This window comes from Trachypithecus francoisi, unplaced genomic scaffold (genome assembly GCF_009764315.1).
Source record: "Trachypithecus francoisi isolate TF-2019V2 unplaced genomic scaffold, Tfra_2.0 Contig01621, whole genome shotgun sequence".
In the NCBI taxonomy this organism is placed as follows: Eukaryota; Metazoa; Chordata; class Mammalia; order Primates; family Cercopithecidae; genus Trachypithecus; species Trachypithecus francoisi.
Genome location: NW_022681446.1, coordinates 245265 through 268461, shown reverse-complemented (window position 1 = coordinate 268461; position 23197 = coordinate 245265). Strand labels below are relative to the sequence as shown.

General features: G+C 58.8%; 2 protein-coding genes across 2 annotated transcripts in view; both read left to right on the top strand.

Moving 5' to 3' along the window:
- The first annotated feature begins 179 nt into the window (after positions 1-179).
- LOC117074364 lies at positions 180-2001 on the top strand. Its single transcript, XM_033195732.1, is given in 3 exon segments — positions 180-356; positions 877-1123; positions 1126-2001. Coding segments are annotated over 3 exon segments (795 nt in total). The 3' UTR covers positions 1497-2001.
- A 10822-nt stretch (positions 2002-12823) lies between these two features.
- The window catches only part of MEGF6 (multiple EGF like domains 6), a 119044-nt gene continuing 108670 nt past the window's right edge, over positions 12824-23197 (top strand). The window contains 2 exon segments of the mRNA XM_033195807.1: positions 12824-13213; positions 19147-19281. Of these exon segments, the coding sequence (XP_033051698.1) occupies positions 13083-13213; positions 19147-19281 (266 nt within the window). The 5' untranslated portion in view covers positions 12824-13082.

The window sequence follows — 23197 nt, the reverse complement described above, 5'->3', positions numbered from 1 at the left end:
CGCCCCTCCCCGCGCCGGAAGCGACCGTCACGCGCAGGCTCACTTCCTGTTTGCATGACTAGAAGGGGCGGGGCCGAAGCCGGTTGCCAGGGTGTCTCGGAGCGGCCCGGAAGCAGGGGCTGGGAATCCTGGAGCCCCTTGGCCCGCGGGGAAAGCGGGTGACCCGCCCTGCAAGTGGGATGCCCCCTTCGGCCTTCTGGAGCGCAGGCGGGAACTCGCACTGCCCGGAGGGTCGCGGTGCCCGGGAGTTGAGGTTGGAGGAGGCGGAGCGGTGGCCCCGGTGCACCGAAGGGGAGTTGGCACGCCGGGCAGCGGTCTCCTGCCGGGACCCGGCGTTCGTCACACACGGCGCATTCGTGACTGACCAACAGCGCAATGCACTCTGAGGCGGGAGGGTAGAAAGTGCTGGAGTGCGCGCCCAGGCCCTGGCTGTCGCAGCTCTCAGGCTGTCGCGAGCCTTCAGCGAGCCAGTGCGCACAGAAGGCTGCCCAGAGCTCCCGGTCAGCGCTCGCAGTTCGAGGTGGACCGTGTGTGTGCCCTGCGCTAGCCCCAGTTCCCGGAGGTGCCCCCAGCGCGTGTGGAGGGGGCGATGAACGGACCCGCAATCTGGAGGAGGCTGCGGGAAGGAGGCGCAGAGTCCAGGGGTCAGGGTTACCTTCGGGCAGGAGAACAGATCCCTCTGCTCGGAGGTGAGGAAGACACACGAGGCGGGGTGCACACAGGCGAGGAGAGTGAGGTAGGGGGAGAAAGAGTTCAGGGTACATCTGTTTCCTTCAGTCAAGGAGTGGGGATGGAGCGGAGTGTTGGTAAAGATAGACAGTTTAGAATCGCCGGAATGAGAAACGGGCAGAGAGAGCTGATCAGGGAAGGGCATAGGGATCTCTGAGCAGCTGCGAGACCCCAGGGAAGTTTGCAGTGGTGCCTCCCACGCGGCATCTGGGGGAGTGGGAGAAACCAGTGCTGGGCTGGTCTAGACGGAGGAGTTTGCTGGTTAGCAGTGGTCAAAGACCAGGGAGAAAAGGGAGGCCAAGATCCTTGAGGGAGTGTTTACCCAAGAAAGGTGGAGTGCAGGGATTCTGCTCCACTTGCCAGCAGACAGGCCAGCCTGCCAAAGTTGCGTGGGCGCTGGCAGAAACACGCAATACCCCCGAGTCAGAGACGAAAGACTACAACGGGAAATGGGCGACGCTGATGTGCCCAGACACATGTTGCACCACAGTGGGTGCGCTACAAAACGGGACCCTGGAGCTTGTGGACCAATGTGGTCTTTGTCCCAGGGGGAGGCTGTCTCCCCGGCAAGGGTGCCCACTGCAAGCACAGGCCTGAGAAATGGCCCAGAAAAGAGTGGTCAGGGCAATGTGTTCTTGGCACGCCCAGCAAGACCTGCCAGAGGGACTTACAGACGAGTGTCTCCCAGCTACCTCACCACCCGGGACCTTGAGGTCCAGGTGTCCAGCCTGGTTAGAAATGGCCGCAGATCCAACAGGCGCTGGTGAGTGGGAGAATACCCCTGAGGGAGGAAGAACAGAGGTGAGGAGGGAGCTGAGTGAATGTAGATGAGTAATACCTGGACACTGCAAGCTGTGGTCAGTGATGAGCAACTAGAACCAGAGGTTCCAGAGAGAGGGAGTGAGAAAGAGGGAGGGGAAGGGAGAAAGAGAGGGAGAGAGAATGGGGGTGAGAGACAGGGAGAATGAGGGAGAGTTCTGAATGGACGCCAAGGATGGAGCTGTGGTCCTGGAACCAGATGCCCAGGGAGTGGGATGAAGAACCCTGGGCATGGGAGCCCAGGGCCAGTGACACTGGCTGGGGCCGAGGCTGCAGGCTGCTGGCGGGAGCTGGCAGGACAATGAGGATTATGAACCAGGTGCCTGAGCCTTCTGTGGATATGGGGAGTGACTTGGATGTCTATACATAACTTCCAGAAATGACAGGAGGGATAGATGATGGAGGGACTGTGTTTTAGACAATAAACACATTTCAGTCAGTGTGGATGAGTTTCCTGGGCTTCTGTCACAATGCACCACAATGCACCACAATGCACCACAATGCACCACAATGCACCACAATGCACCACAATGCACCACAATGCACCACAATGCACCACAATGCATCACAATGCACCACAATGCACCACAATGCACCACAATGCACCACAATGCACCACAATGCACCACAATGCACCACAATGCACCACAATGCATCACAAACTGGTTTGTTTTAAAAACAACAGAAACGTGTTTCCTTATAGCTCTGGAGGCCAGAAGTCCAAAATCAAGGGGTGGGCAGGGCCATGCTCCCTCTGCCGCCCTGAGGGTTGAGGCATGCCTTACTCTGCCAGTGTCTTGTGTTGCCACCCATGCTTGGCATCCTGGGCTTGCTCATGCACTGCTGCCATCCCTGCCTCCACCTTCATATGACCTTCTGGTGGGTCTCTTCTGCAAGATCCCTATTGGATTAGGGACCACCCTAGTGACCTCATCTTTAGTTGATCATCAGCATCTTTGACCAAATAAGGTCACTGTGTGTGTTTGTTTTCACACTGCTATTAATGTGAAGAACTTACCTGAGGCTGGGTAATTTATAAAGAAAAGAGATTTCACTGACTCACAGTTACACATGACTGAAAGACCTCAGGAAACTTACAATCATGGTGGAAGGCAAAGGGGAAGCAAGGCACGTCTTACATGGTGGCGGGGGTAGTGGGATGTGCCACACTTAAACCATCAGATCTCGTGAGAATTATGACAAGAACAGCAAGGGGGAAATCGCTCCCATGCTCCAATCACCTCCCCGCAGGCCCCTCCGTTGACATGTGGGGATTACAATTCGAGATGAGATTTGGGTGGGGACACAGCCAAACCATATATCATTCTACTCTTGGCCCCTCCTAAATCTCATGTCCTTTTTACATTTCAAAACCAATCATGCCTTCCCAACAGTCCCCCAAAGTCTTTTTTTTTTTTTTTTTTGAGACGGAGTCTCGCTCTGTCGCCCAGGCTGGAGTGCAGTGGCCGGATCTCAGCTCACTGCAAGCTCCGCCTCCCGGGTTCACGCTATTCTCCTGCCTCAGCCTCCGGAGTAGCTGGGACTACAGGCGCCCGCCACCTCGCCCGGCTCGTTTTTTTGTATTTTTTAGTAGAGACGGGGTTTCACCGTGTTAGCCAGGATGGTCTCGATCTCCTGACCTCGTGATCCGCCCGTCTCGGCCTCCCAAAGTGCTGGGATGACAGGCTGGAGCCACCGCGCCCGGCCAGTCCCCCAAAGTCTTATTACAGCATTAAAAGTCCAGAGTCCAAAGTGTCATCTGAGACAAAGTCCCTTCTGCCTATGAACCCGTAAAATCAAAAACAAGTTAGTTACTTCCAAGATGCGATGGAGGTACTGGCACTGGGTAAATGATCCAATTCCAAAAGGGAGAAACTGGCCGGAACAAAGGGGCTAAAGGCCCCATATAAGCCCAGAATCCAGGGGAGCAGTCATTAAATCTTAAAGCTCCAAAATAATTTCCTTTGACTGCATGTCTCGCATCCAGGGCCACACTGATGCAAGGGGTGGGCTTCCAAGGCCTTGGGAAGCTCTGCCCCTGAGTGCCTGTGGCTTTTCCAGGCGCAGGGTGCAAGCTGTTGATCTACCATTCTGGGGTCTGGAGGACAGTGTCCCCCTTCTCACAGCTCCACTAGTCAGTGCCCCAGTGGGGATTCTGGGGGCTCCCACCCCACGTTTCCCCTCTGCATTGCCGTAGCAGAGGTTCTCCATGAGAGAGGGCTCTGCCTCTGCCGTAGACTTCAGCCTGGACATCCAGGCGTTTCCACACATCCTCTGAAATCTAAGCAGAGGCTCCCAAAGTTCAACTCTTACCTTCTGCACACATACAGGCTCCGCTGGGCTGTACCTTGACCCCTTTTGACCCTGACTGGAGCTGATTTTGCCTCCAAGGCCTCTGGGCCTGTAATGGGAGAGTCTGCCATCATGCTCTCTGAAATGCCCTGGAGACACTTCTACAGCTCATAGCTTGAATTTCTCCCCAGAAAATGGGTTTTCTACCACATGGTCAGGCTGTACATTCTCCAAACTTTTATGTACTGCTTTGCTTTTAAACCTAAGTTCCAATTTCAGATCATCTCCTTGTGAATGCACATGGCTGTACGCTTTCAGAAAAAGCCAGCTCACATCTCGAATGCTTTGCCCCTTAGAAATTTCTTCTGCCAGGTACCCTGAATCATCTGTCTCAAATTCAAAGTTCCACGGATCTCTAGGGCAGGGACAAAATGCTCCTAGTCTCTTTGCTGAAGTATAGCTTTGCTCCAGCTCCCTGTAATTTCCTCATCTTCATCTGAGACCACATCAACCTGGACATTGTCCATATCACTGTTAGCATTTTGGTCGGTACCATTCAACAAGTCTCTAGGAAGTTCCAAACTTTCCCACATCTTCCTGTCTTCTGAGCCCTACAAACTGTTCCAACCTCTGCCCATTACCCAGTTCCAAAGTCACTTCCCCATTTTCATGTATCTTTATATCGGTGCCCCACCCTCCTGGTACTAATTTTCTATATTAGTCCATTTTCACACTGCTCTAAAGAACTACCTGAGACTGGGTCATTTATAAAGTAAAGAGGTTCCATTGACTCACAGTTACACCTGGCTGGGGAGACCTCAGGAAACTTACGGTCATGGTGGAAAATGAAGGGGAAGCAAGGTACATCTCACATGGCGGCAGGGGTGGGGGACAGGAAGTGCCACACATTTAAACCATCGGATCTCCTGAGAACTCACTATCACAAGAACGGCAAGGGAGAAATATGCCCCCATGATCCAATCTCTTCTCACCAGGCCCTCGACACGTCGGGAATTACAGTTTGAGACTGGGGTGGGGGCACAGAGCCTAACCATGCCTGTCATAGTCACAGGCACTGGGGTTAAGACGGGACTGTGCCTTTCTGGGGGACACACGTAATGATGTGTCACACATGTGCATGATAGGACGTCCAGCCAGATGGCCGCTGTCTCCACACACACTGGTGGTGGGGCAGGGAAGATGGTTTGTGACTGGGGTCTGGCTGTGAGGTCCCGGGAGGGGAGCCCCTGAGTTTGTCTATTTCTTGGGGCTTTGAAGAAGCTATTTCCATTTCTGTCAGCAGGTGGCAGCATCAACCATGTGAGGCCTTCCAATCGGAGGGCACAGCTTTGTGCTGGGTGTGTATTCAAGCCCTAGATGAAATCATTATTTATCTTCCTGCCACTGGAAATCTCAGCTGGGAAGTGTGGGTTCTTATCTTAATTTCCATATGTTATGGTTTTGCATTTTACAAAATCAGTGGGTCCTGCCTTTGCCCTCATTCTCTGATGGATGTGGGAGTCAGGGGGCCACGTGCCAAAGGGTAGTCCAAGGTTGGGGTCCTCTAGGTGCCTGCACCAGCTCCCCCAGGCTGGAGGTCAGTGCGCAGCCTGGAGGCTCTTCCTGCATGCAGGGTCCTTGGCTTCCAGAGACAGCTGTGCTTTGGGGGATGCACTTTGGGCTGAGGAATGTTTTTCAGCCTCTCCCTTCTCCATGGAGCCAGGGCTGGGGCTTGGCGGGTCCCAGGGCTGCGTGCGAGGGTCGGGAGCGCTTGGGGCAATCATGAGCGATCAGGTGGTGTCTTGCAGACACGGCCCTTACTCTTTGGCAAGTCATGACAGAAGCAGAAGCAACTGCCACAAATAAATGTCTGAGTCGCATTGATGTTAATTTCCTCCATCCCTGCACCCCACCAGGAAGACAGTTTTGTGCTGCTTCCCACCTGCGCCTCGCCGTATGGGGCCCAGGGTCCCCAGGTGTTCTCTCCGCCATGGATCCAGTGGGGAGGCCTGGTCTTGAGGGGTGGGCTTCCTTTGGATGAGTGGGACCCAGGAGGAGGCTGGAGACTTCAGGTTAACTTGGGGGCCAGAAAATCTTAAACAGAATGTTGCTGGGGACTGGGTGTCGGTGCTGGTTCTGGTCAGTGTGGCAGGCAGGGTGGGGCCCACACCGCTCTGACCCTGAGAAATGCAAGGGCTCCACCGCACAAAGCCTGCTGGACAGCAAAGCGCCCTGCCTTCCAGGCTCGGACTAGATGGGGATGGCGCCAGGGTGACGGGGGAGTCGCTGTTCCTGTGTGTAGGTGCTGCTAAGGTGGCCAGGGCCAGGAGTCTGCAGGGCGTCACTGCCCCAGGGCTGGGAAGAGCAGCATCCTCTGTGGAAGCCCTTCTCCTCTCTGGGTCGGGGGCTCCCCAGGGACAGGGCCTGAGGCGCCTCACTCAGGAGTTTCCTGCAGTGCTGTAACAAGTGACCGAGGACTGGGCTGGTCTGTCTCTCTCCCAGCTTCTGGCAACTTCAGCAACCCCTGGTTCCCTTGGCTTGTGGACACATCGCCTCGGTCTCTGCCCTTGGCTTCACGCTGCGCTCTCCCTGTGGCTCTGTCTCAAATCTCCCTCTGCTTTCTTTTACAAGGACACCTGTCGGAGGATTTAGAGCCTGCCCGGAAAATGCAAGACGCCTTCATCTGGAGATCCTTTACTTGATTATATCTGCAAACGCCTTTTTTCTTTCCCAGTTTAATTTATTTTTTCTTCAACTTTTAAGTCAGGGGTCCGTGTGCAGGATGCGCAGGTTTGTGACACAGGTAAATGTGTGCCATGGTAGCTTGCTGCAGAGGTCAGCCGTCACCTGGTTATTAAGCCCAGCATCCATTAGCTCTTCTTCCTGATGCTCTCCCTCCTCACTGCCCCTCCACAGGCCCCAGCGAGTGCTGTTCCCCACATGCGTCCGTGTGTTCTCATCATTCAGCTCCCACTTATAAGTGAGAACGTGGGGCAAACACCCTTTTTTCAAATAAGGTCACATTCACAGGAGCCGGTGGCAGGGGAGGATGTGCGCCGATGTCTTCGGAGGCACTAGGCTTTGTCCTGAGCTGCTAGCAAGGTGGCGGGAGTGGGTGCAGTTTTCCATCTGAGTGTCAGCTCCTGGTCTGAAATGCCTTCACATTTCCAGACCTAGCTCCATCCTGATGCTGCCCCCAGTGTTGGAGGGAGGGATGGCAGAAGCTTGGGAGGGGGTCGGGGGATGGCGCAGGCAGTTGGGGGGGCCTGCATGGCACAGCCCAGGCCTGTGTGTCTGGGGTTGGAGGGTTGGAGGGTTGGAGGGAGGGATGGCGGGAGCGGGGTGTAGAGGGGGAAGCCTGCACGCTGCCGCCCAGGCCTATGTGTCTGGACACCATCTAGTCCTCAGAACAGCAGCTGTGCTTCTGGTACCATGGTTCAAACGCTGAGCAGGAACCGGAACTGGAACGAGAGGCTGCCTCTCCGCTGTCTCCATTGTAACCCAGGAGGCCACAGGCACAGAACCAGGAAGGAAGGCAGCCCGCCAGGCAGCAGGTGGGAAAGGGGGGTTCTGACTGGGCCATCTGCTCTGGGATTCCCGTCCTCCCCGCCACACTTGGGGCCACATCACGCAGCCCACGTTAGGTAGGCCACAGATTGGTCTTTTCATTTTACTTTCTCTTTTGGGGCAAATTCAGAGGCTCAGAAATGAACTTCAGAGTCGGCTACCCTAAGGCTGGCCATAAACTCAGTTACGTATTTGGTGCAGGGTTTCTGGTGCGATCCTTTGCTATCTGGAGAGCCTCCCACCCTCTCTCATCCCCGTCTCTGGCCATCACCTGCACGTGCTGGATTTTGCTGGATTCTGTGGTCATCTCACATGGGGGTGCTGGCAGAGACCGGCGCAGTGTGGGGCTGTCGTTGGTGTTGACGTGAGGACTGCTGCAGGCGCCTTGCATCTGAGGGTCAGAAAACGCCTTTAGCATCAATGACTTTGCTCACTCTCCTGTCAGGAGAATTGTCTGTGAAAATTCGGAAAAGGTGCTGGATTATTTTCTTGGACTGACAGAAATGTTCGTTCAGGGAGCTTTCAGGGATGTTTTGCATTTCTCTCTGTGGGACTCTCAGCTCTGGAAGGATTAAAGTCAGGCTGTGCGGAAGGAGCGTGCGGCCACCAGCCCGCGGACCAGTCACGGGGAGCAGTTTGCTTTGGAAATTAGCGCCTCGAGTTCTCCACCTAGCTGGTGGTTTGATTCTTTTCTCCCTATGTTATTTCTCCTCCATCCAAAGGTTGTTTTTATTATTTCCAGCAGAGAATGAGACGAAAACATTGAAAGGTAGTGTCTTTTAGTAATGCTTTTCAGGCAAGCTAGAGGAATTGTTTGCCAGATTTAAAAATGGAAGAAATGGGCTGGGTGCGGTGGCTCAAGCATGTAATCCCAGCACTTTGGGAGGCCGAGACGGGCAGATCACGAGGTCAGGAGATTGAGACCATCCTGGCTAACACGGTGAAACCCCGTCTCTACTAAAAAATACAAAAAACTAGCCGGGCGCAGGAGAATGGTGTAAACCCGGGAGGCGGAGCTTGCAGTGAGCCGAGATCTGGCCACTGCACTCCAGCCTGGATGACAAAACGAGACTCCGTCTCAAAAAAAAAAAAAAAAAATGGAAGAAATGGAAGCATATCCACCCCTCGTATCTGTTGGGGAGAGGCTCTGAGCCAAGCCCGATTCCACCCAGGAGTGTAACCCAGGAGTGGTGTAACCCAGGAGTGGTGGCCTGGGTGCCCCACCAGACCTGAGGCGTTCGAGGCCAGGTGGGATAAAGAGGGCTGAGGCCCCTGGATAAGGCGGTAGGTGGGGAGGCTGGGGCCAGGTGGGTGGGGCCCACATCCAGGCTTCCACACCAGGTGCCGCGGCTCAGGGCCCTCTTGCAGGCCCAGGTGAGGGCATCTACATTTGAGATCTAATATAGACCTCCATTTGGCCTGCTTCCCAGCCGGTGCCTTCCCAAGAACACGCAGGGCTGTAATGACCCACTGGGTCTGTACCTCCTAAGTAGAGTTAGCAAACCTAACAGTGGAATTGGGATGTTTGGCTACGATTTCCTGAAAGATTTTTAGGATGGAACTTGTTCTGGGAGCTGAGGCCTGAGCTGCAGCTGTAACCGAATGAGTCTCTGAAGCCATGGGAAGTCCCGACTTGGAAAGAGGACCAGAGGGAGGCCAGTGGGTTCTAATACCTGTGTTCCGCATCAGGAGGCAGTGCCCCGCAACAGTCTCTGCAGCTGCCCTTTCTCTCCTTCGCCTCCTTGGGGGTCAGAAAGTGCACCCCCTGCTGCAGTCCCTGCCCTTCCCAAAGTGTGATGACTCTGAAAATGTCCATTTTTCTCCATGCGTACATTTAAGGCAATTGCAATGAGAAGTCCAAAGCAACTTTGAAGAGACTGGGCAAAGTGACTCCAAAATTCATTTGGAGGAATGACGGATGGGAGTTACCAGTATAATTTTCAGGAGAAAGATGAGAGTAGCAGGGAGGTATTGGCTGTGCCATCGTTTAGACGTGTTCCCAATAAGCTGTCATGAGAATCAACATGGCGGGCCCGTCTGTCTCGTCCTGGGCACGCAGGGCAAGGAGGTAAAACAGTCTGGGGCTGAGCTAAGACCCAGTGGAAATACCCAGAGACAGAGTCTGTTTGTGATGAGTTCAGGATGGAGACACTGCCTCACATCAGTGGAAGGAGCTGGGCTGGCTGCTGGTGCCTGAACCACTGGCTAACCAGGGAGATTCCTCCTTCACAGCGGACAGCAGAATAAATGCCGAGGGAAATACATACAAAGTGCAATGGAAGCAACAAAAAAGAACAAACATGAGTGAACCTTCTAAGCTTAGTGCTTACTTCTAAGCAATGGAGGGAACTACAGAGAAAAAACAATATACATCTTAGTACATGAAATTCAAAGCTTATATAGTCTGACAACCTCAGTAACCATATTAAAACCAAAACTACAGACTGGGAAAATGTTTGCAGTAACTGTCCCACAGACTGTCACTTTATTATGAAAATGGACAAAGATCATTCTTGGAGAATAGTTACTGTGCTCTGCATAGTTTATTTTTCGCTACAAAGGAAACCTTGTCTACCATGAGTTAAATCGGCATATAGAAGTATATTAAACACACACGCCAGGCCGATGTCTTTTTTCATATATCAAGTCTAGGCACCCTCTTTGGCGTTTGGCTGTCTTGTGGGCAGGAAGACACACTTTGGGACTGACACGGTCACATGTCTGAGTGACACCCATGCCCTCCAGTACCAGGCTGGGCAGAAGACCTGGGCTTAGGGTGGAGGGGGTGAGATGTAAGGGCACAGACAGCCCCAGGGGCCTGCCTGTCAGAGAAGTGAGCTCCCTTCTGTGCCTGAGAATGAGGGCTCTGTCTAGGGACAAGCGAGCGAGCGCAGTGGGGGAAGACCACAGACCGCCCCAGTGGATTGCCCCCATCACCCTGAAAAAGCTAGGCATGGCCTGGGAGGGCGCAGCAGGTGTCCTGGTCACAGGGATTTCCAGCAGGAAGGACATGTCCCCTTCCTGCCTGCCTCCCCACCTGGGGCCTGCCCAGGACTCTTCCCCGCCGCCACCCCCCTCCAGCCGCTCAGCGCAGTGCCTGGGACAGGGGAGTGCGTGGCGGCAGGGTTCTGCGGGGCCAGCAGAAGGCATGCTTCAGGGTCCTAGAAATGCACCCACGAGGTCGAGTATTTTTGTAAAATAACTTACTTTCGTATGATTTTACTTCCAGAGGGCCCCTCATTTTATACATTTCAGGCTGCTCAAAACCTGAACCCTCCCCTGCCCGGAGACCTGCTTTTGAACCCACAGGATCCATCCAAATTCTTTCCTTCTTCCTCTGATAAACTGGAGAATGTTCTCAAACAGTGAGTCATCCTCCTCCACCCCCGTCCCAGGGCCGGCTGGAATTCAGCAGAGAAGCTGGTGAACTTTTTCAAGGTGTGAATTCATTCACTTGACACACACTTGTTGACCACCTGTGTATGCCAAGCCAGCTCTCAAAGAGCAGGGATCAGATGTAAAGATGGGGGAGTCATTCCACAGCTCTCAGGGCTGGGGAGACACTCACGGGTTTGCACCTCCACCTGAGGACAGGGGCCCAGCACAGAAATGGGGCGCTGGGGAGGTTTTCTTGGGTGCAGGCTCTTGGGAGACAAGGAGGAAAGTAGCCCCAAACCCAGGCTTGGGGCAGCCCCTGCAGCTGAGATCCCGGGAAGGGTGGTCAGTGGGTGAGGGTGAGGGGCAGAATCGAGAGCCCCGTAGAACAGACTAGGGCAGCGTTTGGAGCGTCGGCAACGGGGGCACCAGCTGGTAGTTTGGGCTTCAGCAGACACTGAACTAACTCACCTCTTGGGGACTCCCGGCTATTTTGTGCCTGTCAATGTTTGTTGTTGTTGTCTATAAGTAGCAGATTACAGGGTTAGGCGAAGGCTCCCAGAGCCAGACACCTGTGTTCAGTTCCCGGATCTACAGTTCACAAGCTGGGTGATTTGGGGTGCTCCCCCTCCTGTGATCTCGGTCTCCCCTTCTGTAAAGCTGGGGTGACATGAGGCTGGCCAGACGGCCACCCACCCCCAGAGGACTGTAGCCTCCAGGTGGTGTGGAGGCACAGACAGCCTGTGTGTGTTGGGGATACTGTTGTCCCTCTTATTGGGACAGTCAGGAGGTGCTCCCTTCCCAAGGCCCTCCCAGCCAGGGCTCCCTCCAGTGCTCCCTATTAGAAGCTCCTCCCCCAGACCACACGAAGCCTTGGAGGGGGAAGGTTCCAAGGAACAGGGCCTGGCCAGGCTTCAGCGGCTGAGCTGATGATGGCCAGCGCACCTCTCTAGCAGGGACCAGCAGGGCTGGCTCTTTGTGTGGCTAATGAGGGGGTCACATCTGGCCCCCATCTGGTCCCACCCAGATTGCACCTCCCTCCACTATTCAAAAAGACTCTCCTGAGTGATAGATCTGCCCCCAGAGACTCCATCTCCATCCCTGAGACTACCTGGTCCTGGCCCCTGGAGTCAAGTCAATTTCAAACCAAAACCAGGTTTCAAAGGAGACAAGTGAATCTTGCTTCACAGAAGCCTCACCCCAGACAGTGCCTCTGTGCCCATGGGCACCCTAGAAGTTAGTGCCTCCTCTGGTCTGTGGCTGCTGGGACCCCACGCCCACCCACACCAGGCCAGTGCCTCCTCCGGTCTGTGGCTGCTGGGACTCCACGCCCACCCACACCAGGCCACTGTCCAAGAACACGCAGCACAGAAAGAGGAACAGGGATGCCCAGAAGGTGGTTGGGAACCAACAATGCAGGTCCCCGAAGCAGGGTTGTCCAGGGTGCAGGCGGGCTGCAGAGGCTGGCCACGCCCTCCGCAAGCCCTTCCCCGACCCCTGCCCTGCGGGAAGGGGGTGAGGTGTCAGGGCGAAGGTGGACGGAGCGTCCACGGGCAGGACAAGCCTAGGCTGGCTTCCCCGTGGGACTTGAGAAGTGAAGGAGGCTGAGGGCTGTCTCCTGAGGTCGAGGTCTGGGGTCCGGGACCCCAGAGAGCTGCCTTTGCGGGGTGTGGCCCCCTGGCGCCTGGCCTCTCCTGGATTGGTCACTAGAGTCGGTTAGGACTTGGACTTTCCGCATGAGACGAGCAGGGAGCGCAAAGGGGCTGCGCCAGCCCCGCGGGGGTCTGGGGCGGGACTCGGGGAAGGCTGTGGGCGGGGCCGGGACCGGAGAAGGGAGGGGATAGGGGCGGGGCTGTAAGCAGGAGCCTGGGCTGGGGTGAGGGATCCGGGCAAGTGCAGGGGCCGTGCCGGGGGCGGGGTGCTGGTGGGGTAGGAGAGGGGGAGGGGAAGGGGCGGGGCCGAGGGCGCAAGGGGCGGGAGAGCTGGGGGCGGGGTCGGGACTGGGGTCCGGGCTGGGGGCGGGCGGGGGGCGTGGCGGCCTTCCAGGCTCTGGGCCCGGGGCACGGTGCTCACCGCGCTGGGGCGAGTGTCTGCAGGGTGGACCCGGCGACCAGGTCTCCGCGGTGCCACTTCGGGCGCCGGCGGGAAGCCGGACGCTCCGCACCTGCAGCGACTTTGGGCTCCGCGGACCCGGCGTGGGCACCTGTGGCTGCGTCCCGTGGCGCACGTGGAGGCGGAGGCTCTGGGGAGCCGCCGGAGCCGCCTGTAAGCCGGGAGCGGAGAAGGCACCGGCGCCCACGATGTCGTTCCTTGAAGAGGCGAGCGCAGCGGGGCGCACGGTGGCCCTGGCGCTGGTGCTGCTGCTGCTCCCCGCCGTGCCCGTGGGCGCCAGCGTTCCGCCGCGGCCCCTGATCCCGCTGCAGCCCAGCATGTGAGTAGCAGGAGCTGGGAGGGCTCGGAGGGTCGTCCAGAGACCGCGGGGCCTCGGGAGGCCCGCGGTGGACCGAGCTCCGAGGCTTTGTCCCTGGGTCTCCAGAACAATGGGCTGTTTGCGTTAACTGGGGAGGAGGTGGCTGAGACCCAGGGCTCCTGGGTCGAGTCTGGAGCCCTTCTGTGGCAGGGCCCCTCGCCATGTCCCCTCCTCCTCTCCCACTCTCCCCTTCTTTTGCTCCGTGATGTGGGTCCTGCAGGCTCAGGCAGATACTGTACTTGGAAAGCGGTGAGAAATCTGGGCCCCTTTCCGGGCAGGGTCTGGCCCCAGAGCCCGGGTGGGAGAAGGCAGAGAGGAAGCCGCCTGTTCCCGCTTCCCTCCAAAGCCTGTCTCCTGGGATCTGGGGGCCTTCGCAGGGGCGAGCCGTGCCCAGACGGGGGAGCTGAATGGAGTTGTTCTGTGTGTTAAACACGTGTACTTTGGGCTGTTGAAGAAGGAATTTAGTGCCAGAATGGGCAGGAAGAGAGGGTCAGGGAGCCAGCCGAGATGAATTTAATTTTGAAAGATGATTCCCTAACGGGCCGTTTAGCGGTCTCTCTTGAACAGCAAATCAATCCTTGTGTTGGCCTCAAAGGAAAACTGGTGCTGCAGTGGAGAAGGAGGAGGAGGAGGGGAGTCGCTGGCGCCCCCACCCAGCACTCCCTGGCCTTGCTGGGCAGGGGTGGTGGGCGAGGGCCAGGCCCAGGTGAAGGCCTCCTGTCCGACAGCCTCTCTGTCTGGGGGCCACAGAGGGGCTCTCAGGCTGTTCCTGTCCAGCACTCCCCTGCAGGACCTGGTGCTCAAGGGCCTGCCTCAAACCTGGCCGTGCAGGACCGAGCTGCAACTGGCTGGGGACTGAGAGAAGAAGCTGCCACGTCAAGCTGGTGGAGGGGAGGGGGTCCAAGCTCCTAAGATCCCACCCTGGGTCTGGGTTTACTCCAAGAAGGAGGCCTTTTCAAAGCCGTGCAGTCCCTGGGTGGGGGCCTTGCCATCCGCAGTGTGAACGGCGCTAGTCCTGCCTCCACATGACGACGGAACGTTCCTCTTTCCTGTGATTCCAATGCCTTTGTCTGAGGAGAGCTGCAGGCTCAGAAGGGACACCACAGTGGCCTTCGCTGCTCAGCCAGCCATCTCCTCCCGGGACCAGCCAGGGGCTTCCAGGGGCATAGGCTCCCTGGAGTCCCAGGGCTGGGCTGCTGCTCGGCGGATGGCCTGCTGTCTCTGCTCGGATGTCCCTGCTCTGGCGAGGGGCCTTTGCCACCAGTGCACTGCGGAAACTGTCGGTGGCCTTCCTGGGCCCCCTGCCGGACTCGGACTTGCTGGGGTCTCCAGGAGAGGAGTGGAGGGTCTGCTTCCTGTGTTCTGTCTGTGCACCTGGGTTCGGGAGGCCCTTCACGAGCCTGGGGCAAAGCCGTTTGAAATGGTGGAAATGGGTTGCAGGAGACTTGGCTGTCTTTGCTCATCCTTTCTCCAAACCTCCCTTCCTCTCCCTTCTCTATCCTTCACATCCTACGCTTCTCCTTGGGAGCCTCCCTGGCTGCAGTAAGTGGCGATGGCTGCGCTGGGGGCCTGTGCCCCTGGTTTATCTCCTTGGCTCCGGGCATATCCACTGGGAGCCTCTGCTCGCTCTGCTCACAGATCGTCCACCAGCGAGAGTCTGAGTTCTGTGACGGTGGCAGGCATGCCTTCCACAGGCCGGTTGTCCTGTAAGCACCTGGCACGTGCCTGGACATGCAGCCAGGCCGCAGTGGGCCGCAGTGTGCTGAAGTTGGCCGGCTGAGTGAGTGCAGGGACCCTGAGCTGGACCCTGGAGAGGTCCCCACTGGGCTATGGAGAGCAGAGCCTGTTCTGAGGCTCACTCTGTGGGGCAGAAAGGAGGAGGAAGCTGTGGGCTCTGGTATGGGGGTGGGGCAGGAGCGCTCTTGGCTCCCTTACCCCAGAGGAGCAGGCTGGGTCCCAGAGAGTACTCAGTCCCTACCGCTCCTGTCCTCCCCACCACCCTTTCCTCCTGGGAATCTGATGAGCAGGCAGAGCCTGGCATGGGGCATGGCACCCCGTTTGGCTGAGTTTTCCTGAACCACTGGCTGCTGAGTTGAAGGCTTACTGCCAACCTCCTGTTAATGCTAGAAGCCGGGGCCTCTGGGAGATGCTGTTGGGGGCAGTGAGGCGGGTGTCCCTCACTCGCAGACCCAGGTGCTTTGCCCCATCTCTGGAGCGGGCAGAGCTGATCTATGTGCTGATTCAGGTCACTCTGAAGTGAGTTTCCACTACAAGGAAGGACGGCTGGCCTCTTTCCTGGGGCCTCAGGCAGGACACCCTAGGCTGCTGGCTGGGCGTCTGGGAACAGGGTCTGGGAGAAGGGGGCCAATTGCCCACCTGCTAAGGCACGGACCCACAGGGCTTGGACCAGCCGTGGTTGGAAGTTCCACATTTTGGAGACCCTGAGAAGCGCTGCTGGCTGCAGAGAGCTCAGGTTCTCTCTGATGGAGTCCCCCCTGGGCAGCTGTGCTGCAAAAATGGCCAGTGCTCTGGAATCAGCTAATGGTATGATGTCTCCCCTCCAGGACGGGTCGGGCCCTGCAAGCTCAAATCCAATCTTGCAAGTAGCTCTTTGGAACCGCTGGCGCCATGGGCTCCAAGGGCCCCATTTCTGAGTCTGAGGCCTGCAGGTTGTCAGCAGGCCTGCCCCCCAACCCCAGGGTGTAGAAAGCAGCTGTTCTCAGCCTCCCCTTAGGGCCCTGAGTTTCACAGCACAGTGACATGGAGGGGAAGGAGCTCTCTGTGAACTGCTGCCTTTGGGGCTTCAAGTGACGTTGTTCATTGTCTCCTTGTCTTTGGGAAGGCGTCTGAGGGGCCCCAGGGCAGGAGCTGGGCTCCCCCAACCCCAGGGCCTTGAGATTGCCCCCATGCTGGCTACGTGGGGGCCAGGGAAGCATAAGCAGAAGAGAACCGTGCGGGTAAAAACGAGCCTTTAAAAATAAATGTGAGGGCCGCAGTCCTGAGCGACTCCCTCAACTCCCCCCCGCCGCCCCCGCTGCCCACAGGGGTTTGTTCAGGGGCTGCATTCAGCCAGGCTGGGGAGCTGAGCCAGGCTGGCTGCCCGGTTTCTGGATCCCCCGTCCCCAATCTGGTGATGCCGTCGCTGGGCCCAGACTGTCGCTGCCCGCCCTGGAGGGACCCTGCGGCATGCCCATCTCTTGCCAGTGGAACCCCAGCTCTGCCCGGGAGCAGATGGCCCACCAGCTGGAACGCATTCGGCCGCTGACCACGCCGGGTCCACTCTGTAGTTCCGGAATTCCTGTTCCACCCCCCAGGTGGGAGGCAGGCTCCAGCCGCAAGGAACAGTGAGGCCTGGGACTCTGGTCCTGTCTAAGGTCACCAGACGTTTTATTGGGTTCTCCTCAGACCCATGTGCAGCAGCGGGCAGGTTTCTTTTTGTCCGCTCCTCTGCCTGCCCTCCCCCTGCCACCTTCTCCATCCTCCCAGGTGGGAAGGCCGCTGGGGCCGCGTGTGGGGTGCGGGAAGGCCACTGGGGCCGCGTGTGGTGTGGGAAGGCCTCTGGGGTTGTATGGGGTGCGGGAAGGTCTCTGGGGCCGCCTGTGGGGTGCGGGAAGGCCTCTGGGGCCGCGTGTGGGGTGCGGGAAGGCCACTGGGGCCGCGTGTGGTGTGGGAAGGCCTCTGGGGTTGTATGGGGTGCGGGAAGGTCTCTGGGGCCGCCTGTGGGGTGCGGGAAGGCCTCTGGGGCCGCGTGTGGGGTGCGGGAAGGCCGCTGGGGCCGCGTGTGGTGCGGGAAGGCTGCTATGGCTGTGTGTGGGGTGCGGGAAGGCCTCTGGGGCCGCGTGTGGGGTGCGGGAAGGCCGCTGGGGCCGCGTGTGTGGTGCGGGAAGGCTGCTATGGCTGTGTGTGGGGTGCTGAAGTCCCCAGAGGAGACAGTCGTTCCCACACTCACCCCTCCATCCTTGAAGGCCGGCTTGATGGATGATCGATCAATCTTGTTGGGGGTCACAGCAAGAGCCACCCAGGATCCGTTTTCAGGGACCACAGCCTGGCTAGGCAGGGCAAGGGCCCTCTGGCCTTGGGGAGAGCCGTGAGGGGGAGAAGTTACTGGGGAGACATAGGGCGCACCAGGTGGGCAGGGGCCTGGAGAGTGACGGGTGTGATGTGCGGGAAGGGCTGCTGGGTGGTCGAGGGTGGGGTTGGTAAGTCGTCTTGGTGAGTCCTTCAGCATTGTCATCTTGCTGGTTAGTGGCAGCTGAGATTGAGGTTTGAGGAGGGCCAGGAGGGACAAGAAGGCCCTTCAGAAGGGAGCACCCAACCCCTCAGGACCCCCAGCCCCGGCCATGTCCCCGATGTCTCCAAGCCCCAGGGGCCCGAGCTGTCATCACACCTGTTTTCCAGATGCTGAATTGAGGGCTCAGAGACAGTCAGTGATTCCTCAGGCTGCACAGCAAGCCCCAGGCCTGGGGTGTCTGCTGAAAACCTAGGCTCACAGCTCTGCCCTCTCTGTGTCATCTCCATCCTGAGATGGTGACAGAGTCCCTTCACAGTGGCTGCCCTCAGCACAGGGGCCATAGCAGAGTCAGGGGCTGGACCCTGTAGCCCAGAAGCTCGCGGATCATCGGCCTACCCCCACCCCGGCCCCCACTTCTGTTTTTTTGTGGCAAGGAGTTCAAGGCCACCTGTGCCCAGGGCTCACCATGGGTAAGTGCGTTGCAAGGCACAGGGGCAGCAAAAGCGTTCAATGCCTGTAGCAGTTCCTATGGGCCCACTTTCGAGGGACGAGTGACACTTTTTCCGGAGTAAACAGTCCCAGCATGTGCAATAACACTAGCTCACACCTCCTGAGGGCTGTCAGGAGCCTGTTTCTGGGCGGGCTCATCTAACCCTCATGACAAGCTGCAAGGTCAGTGCTGTGAATCCTTATTTTACAGGTGACGACACTGAGACAGAGGCTCAGTAACCTGCATGTCTTAAAGACGGGCTGTGGGGAGCTGAGAGTCGAACCCAGGCTGCCTGGCAATGAGACCTTGCTACAAACCGCTAGGCCTGGGATTACAAGCTTGAGTGTGCTCCGGCATCCCCTGGTGGGCTTGGGCAAACACACGCAATCCTTCCCTCCCCGAGGAATGCTGGGCCCCACCCCCAGCATCCTGCATTCCGTGGACCAGGGTGGCACCCAGGAGTGTGCATTTCTGCAGGTTCCCAGGAGGGGCTGCTGGTCCTGGCCGGGGGAGCCCACGTTGAGAACCAGTGCGTGATGCTTTGCGTCCCTAGAGCCCGACGGTCGGTGGGGTGGGTGCATTCATCACGAGTTCTGCCCTCCAAGATGCACTAGTGCTTTAAAACACCCGTCTCTGATCCCATATTTGACACTGTTACATGAAAGCGTGGCTTTTTGAGTTTCAGGGGGACAGTGTATCTGTTAGTAGGAGGAGGACGGGCGAATTCCCGCTCAGCCGTGTGCCCAGCAGCAGCAGGCCTTGGGACATCTCTGAAGCAAGGCAGGGAGGGCAGGGGTGGAGAGGACAGATGGGCCCGGGCTTGGTCCTGGATTCTGGACCAGGCGTGACGGTCTCTTGAGGCTACAGTTCTTGTCTGTTGAGGCAGCCTCGTTGGTGGTTGTGTCCTGAGGTCTTGAAGGACCAGGAGCCACGCTGTAGCCCATGCATTGGGATATGGCAGTCATCTTGCCTTTTCCCCTGAGCTCCTGTGCCCGCAAGCCTGGGACCCACGGTCGGCCTGGGGCATTGGCACGGGCACTGTGCTGTGGAGGCCTGGCCATGGGTCTGGACCTCACTCCAGATGAGCTGGCACCCAAAGCTGGGGGTGCAGGAGGGGTGGGTGCTGCCGGCTAGGGGTGGCCGAGGCACTGACTCTCTGTGTCTCTGTTCCAGGCCCCACGTGTGTGCTGAGCAGGAGCTGACGCTGGTGGGCCGCCGCCAGCCGTGCGTGCAAGCCTTCAGCCACACGGTGCCAGTGTGGAAGGCCGGCTGCGGGTGGCAGTCGTGGTGCATGGGCCATGAGCGGAGGTAGGTGCAGGGGCCCCAGGGTCCCATGTTGGGGGAGGGGCTCAGTTCACATAAAGGGCAGCACTGACCACCCGGGAGCTGGGTAGCTGAGGCTGGGACTCCGTCCTGGTCCCGGGGCCACGTGGACTCCCTGCCTGAAGCCCTTATCTGAGCCTGAGGCCCCTCCCACCCTCTGGGTGAGGCTGCCATGGGGCTACTCAGATGCTGTAGCCCTCTCCTGTTTAGTCAAGCACCTGGCCCAGGAGGATGCTGGCCACGCAGGAGGGGGAGAGTGGTCTCAGCCTGCCAGGGGCGCGGCAGGAGACTGCTGCTGCTTGGCCCTAGGGCCTTGTTCCCAAACACACATGAAACTTTTTATTGCTCAAGATTTTATTTCAACACCGAACTTGAGTGCCTGTGCATACCTCTCCCGTTTTATAGTCTCAGGCTCTGCAGAGCCAGCCCCACTGCAAAGTGGGTTGTGTGGGGAACTGGCAGCCACCCATGTCAGGTGGAGGGTTTCCGTGTGTCTGGGGGAGGGAAGGCAAGAACGCGTACTCAGATAAGAGTGTGGTTTGGCTTCTCAGCCTGGGATCTGTGGAGGAGCTGAGGCCCTGCTCTGTGCTGCTCTCGTGGGCATGAGGTCCACGTGGGACACCTGCATCTGCTGTGCCCGCTCGAGGGGCCCCAGCAGCTTTCCAGTCAGTGTGTGTTTGCTGTGCAATTCAGATGTGTTCAGAGTAGAGGAGAAAAGAACCATTAAGCAATAATGGTGGTTTTCACTCGGGGACGGTTCTGTCTTGCTACCCCGGGACAGTGGAGATGTGGAGTCAGGTTTGGTGACAGGTGAGCTAGGCAGGCTGAGGCAGGGATGCTGCTCAGCGTCTGCAACATGCAGGACAAGCCCCCAGACAGATGACCCAGCCCAGTGCAGGAGGGCTGAGGTTCAGGGACCCTGAGACCCCCAAACAAGACATCTCAGGAGGGCTGAGGTTCAGGAACTCTGAGCCCCCTAAACAAGAGATCTCGGGAGGGCTGAGGTTCATTGGCCCTGAGCAAAAAGAAGAAGAAAGCTCCCCTCATTGTTTTCCCCAAAATAGTAGCTTTTAGTCTCTCCTGACTGTCATCCGTGTGTGGACGCGGGCCCGTCCTGTGAGTGTAACGCCTGCATAGACGCTGGCCCGTCCTGTGGGTGTAACGCGTGCACGGACGCGGGCCCGTCCTGTGGATGTAATGTGTGCGTGGATGCCAGTGGATTTACCTGTGGGAGTTTGGTCTCATCAGCCAGGTCTCCCGTCAGCAGCTCATGGTGGAAGAGATCCGTTTCTGGAAGCAGCCAGAAGCCACCTGAGCGCAGGGCTGGAGAGAGTCCTGGTGGCCCAGCTGAGGCAGTGTCCCCTGCCATGGGGGTGGGATGTCTCCATTGCCGTCTCCAGCTGGCCTCAAGGCAGGGTGGGAGCAGTGTTGCTGATGTACCAAGTTCCTCAGCCTCCTGGCAGGGCACTGGGGGCAGCCGTGGACAAAGTCCCCCTGTCTGGGGGGGCCACCGGCAGGGTATCCCCTCCTGGCATTACCCAATGCAGGGTGTCCGGGCCTCTTCGCCAACGCTCCCTCCGGAAAGGTGGCCATTCTGCCCCAAGGTCCCAGGCTTGCCATTGGGGAGGGGCCGAGGTCCACCTCTGAGGACTCTGTTCTCGCCTGGCCCCCACTCCTGGGGGAACCAGAGGCCTCTTCCCACCCTGGTGCCGGGGGGATGGGCGTCTCGTGTGCTTTACTGGAACCAGCCCCAAGTGAAGTGGTAACACACGGCCCGGGCCCCTGTCCCTTTGGGATGCTCCTGGGGCTGTTCGTGCACACAGGGTGCTCCCAAATCCCATGTTTCCTCTTTGTGTCCCCTCCCAAGCCGCTGGGGGCTGAATCCAGCTGTGCAACCTTGGGGGAGTCTCCTCAGATGCCTGGTCCAGACGTCACTCCACACAGCGAGACTTTGGGTGGAGACCGGCCTGGGGCCTGCTCCCTTCATCCCTCCCAGGAGCCAGCCCTGTCTCCCGACCTCCGGCTCCCACCTGTCCTTTCTCAGAGTGTTGCTGCTCCTCCTCTGGCATCAGGAGTCCCTGTCCCTAACCCTGAGCCCTTGCCTGGTCGCCCTCGAGCCCCCAGTGCTTACGACCAGATTCCCAACTTGCTGTGGAACTGGTGGGGACCCCAGCATCCCAGCTGGGCTCTGGGTGGCATCATGGAGGTGGGCACAGGCCACTCTTCCTGCGCCCAGGGGGACAGCTCTGCTACGCAGCGGACACCTGGGTATGTGTGACTGGGCTCAGCATGGGCAGGGCCGCTCGTTGGCTTGGCCACCATTCAGCCGGGGCACGGAGCCGTCGAGGCCCCTGGATTCTGGGGAGATGCAGGGAAGGAGGCCCGGCCTGCCCTTAGGAGGGCACAGAGGGGCGAGGGCCGAGCAGGCCTCTGGCATTGCAGCCCAGGCCGGGGCAGCTGAGGCAGGACCCCAGAGCACTGTGGCACTGAGGGGTGACTCGGGTTAGCTGGTGTCCTGGGAGGCTCGTGGTTTCATCGCTGGCTCCACCCCCAGCGTGGTGACCTCTGCCACCTTTTTCTCACCCCTGGATTGAGCTGACAGTGTCTCCTGTGCCTGGGGTCGTGCCTGTCAGAGCCTAACCCTTTCTGGGCTGCCTGGCACAGACTGGGGCTCAGAACTAGGGTGCCCATGTGCAGAACAGCCCCAGCAGGGCAGGGGTCGGGGCTGGCCTGGGCTTCCTCAGGCCCTGGAGTGAGGAGCAAGCATGAGTGCTGGCAGGCAGGGCACCACGCCCGCCCCTCAGCCTCTACACACCTCCATCTGCCACCTCGCCAGCTGGCCGAGACTGCCACCAAGTCCTCCACCATCACATGGCTGGGTGACTGGTGACTCGGGCTGTGAGGCCACAGCGGGGCTTGGGAGCAGGCACCCTGCCCAGGCCTGAAGTGCACCATGTGGCTCTGGATGTCCAGCTTTGCCTGCGGTGTGCCTGTGCCTGCGGTGTGCCCGTGCCTGTGGGGTGCCCGTGCCTGCGGGGTGCCCGTGCCTGCGGGGTGCCCGTGCCTGCGGTGTGCCCGTGCCTGCGGTGTGCCCGTGCCTGCGGGGTGCCCGTGCCTGCGGTGTGCCCGTGCCTGCGGGGTGCCCGTGCCTGCGGGGTGCCCGTGCCTGCGGGGTGCCCGTGCCAGGTTGTTGGGGCCTCATTGTCAGGGCCATGTCCCTGAAGACTTGGCTTCTGGCCTTCTCTTTCTGTAGCGATTCTTCTCCACTGGTAATTCCCAGTTGGTTGGAGCAGGGTGCAGGGTGGCTGAGAGCCGAGGGCGAGAGGCAGCAACTGCGCACCCCACAGCCTGAGGGCACCCTGGCTTGCCTGGTGCAGGGTCACCGTCCTGTCCTGGACAGACAAGGAGACGCCTCCTCTCTTGAGTGCTGGGGGGAGAGGCCAGCAGGCTGGATGAGCCCCAGTAGGGTAGGAACCTGCTGTGGCCTCCGTTTCCCCACCTGGCTCACAGCAGCGGTGAGGGTAAGATGAGCCCCCTCCCCGGGCTGGCCCCGAGGTGGCTGTGTTGTGGTAGCTGCGGTCAGAAGGGCAGCGGGCGTCAGCCCCTCGTCTGCCTTCAGGGCTGTGGAGCCTGCTGCCAGCCTCGGGCAGGGCCGTGGGGTGATGGGTGCTGCAGCCCGGCCCAGAGGAGTGAGGCTGTGAGTACAGCTGAGAGAGCGCCTGGGTGTTCAGGGGTCTTGCTCTCAGCCCCCTCAGTGGGTACTTCCTCGACAAACCCAGCCGGGGGGGCCTGTGAGTAAAGGGGCTCCCGCCCTCTGAGGAACGAGGTCCCTGAGAAGGAAGGGGTGGGGGAGGGGCTCTGAGGGTGGAGCTGCCGCTCGGGTCCCTCCCGCCAGGCCCAC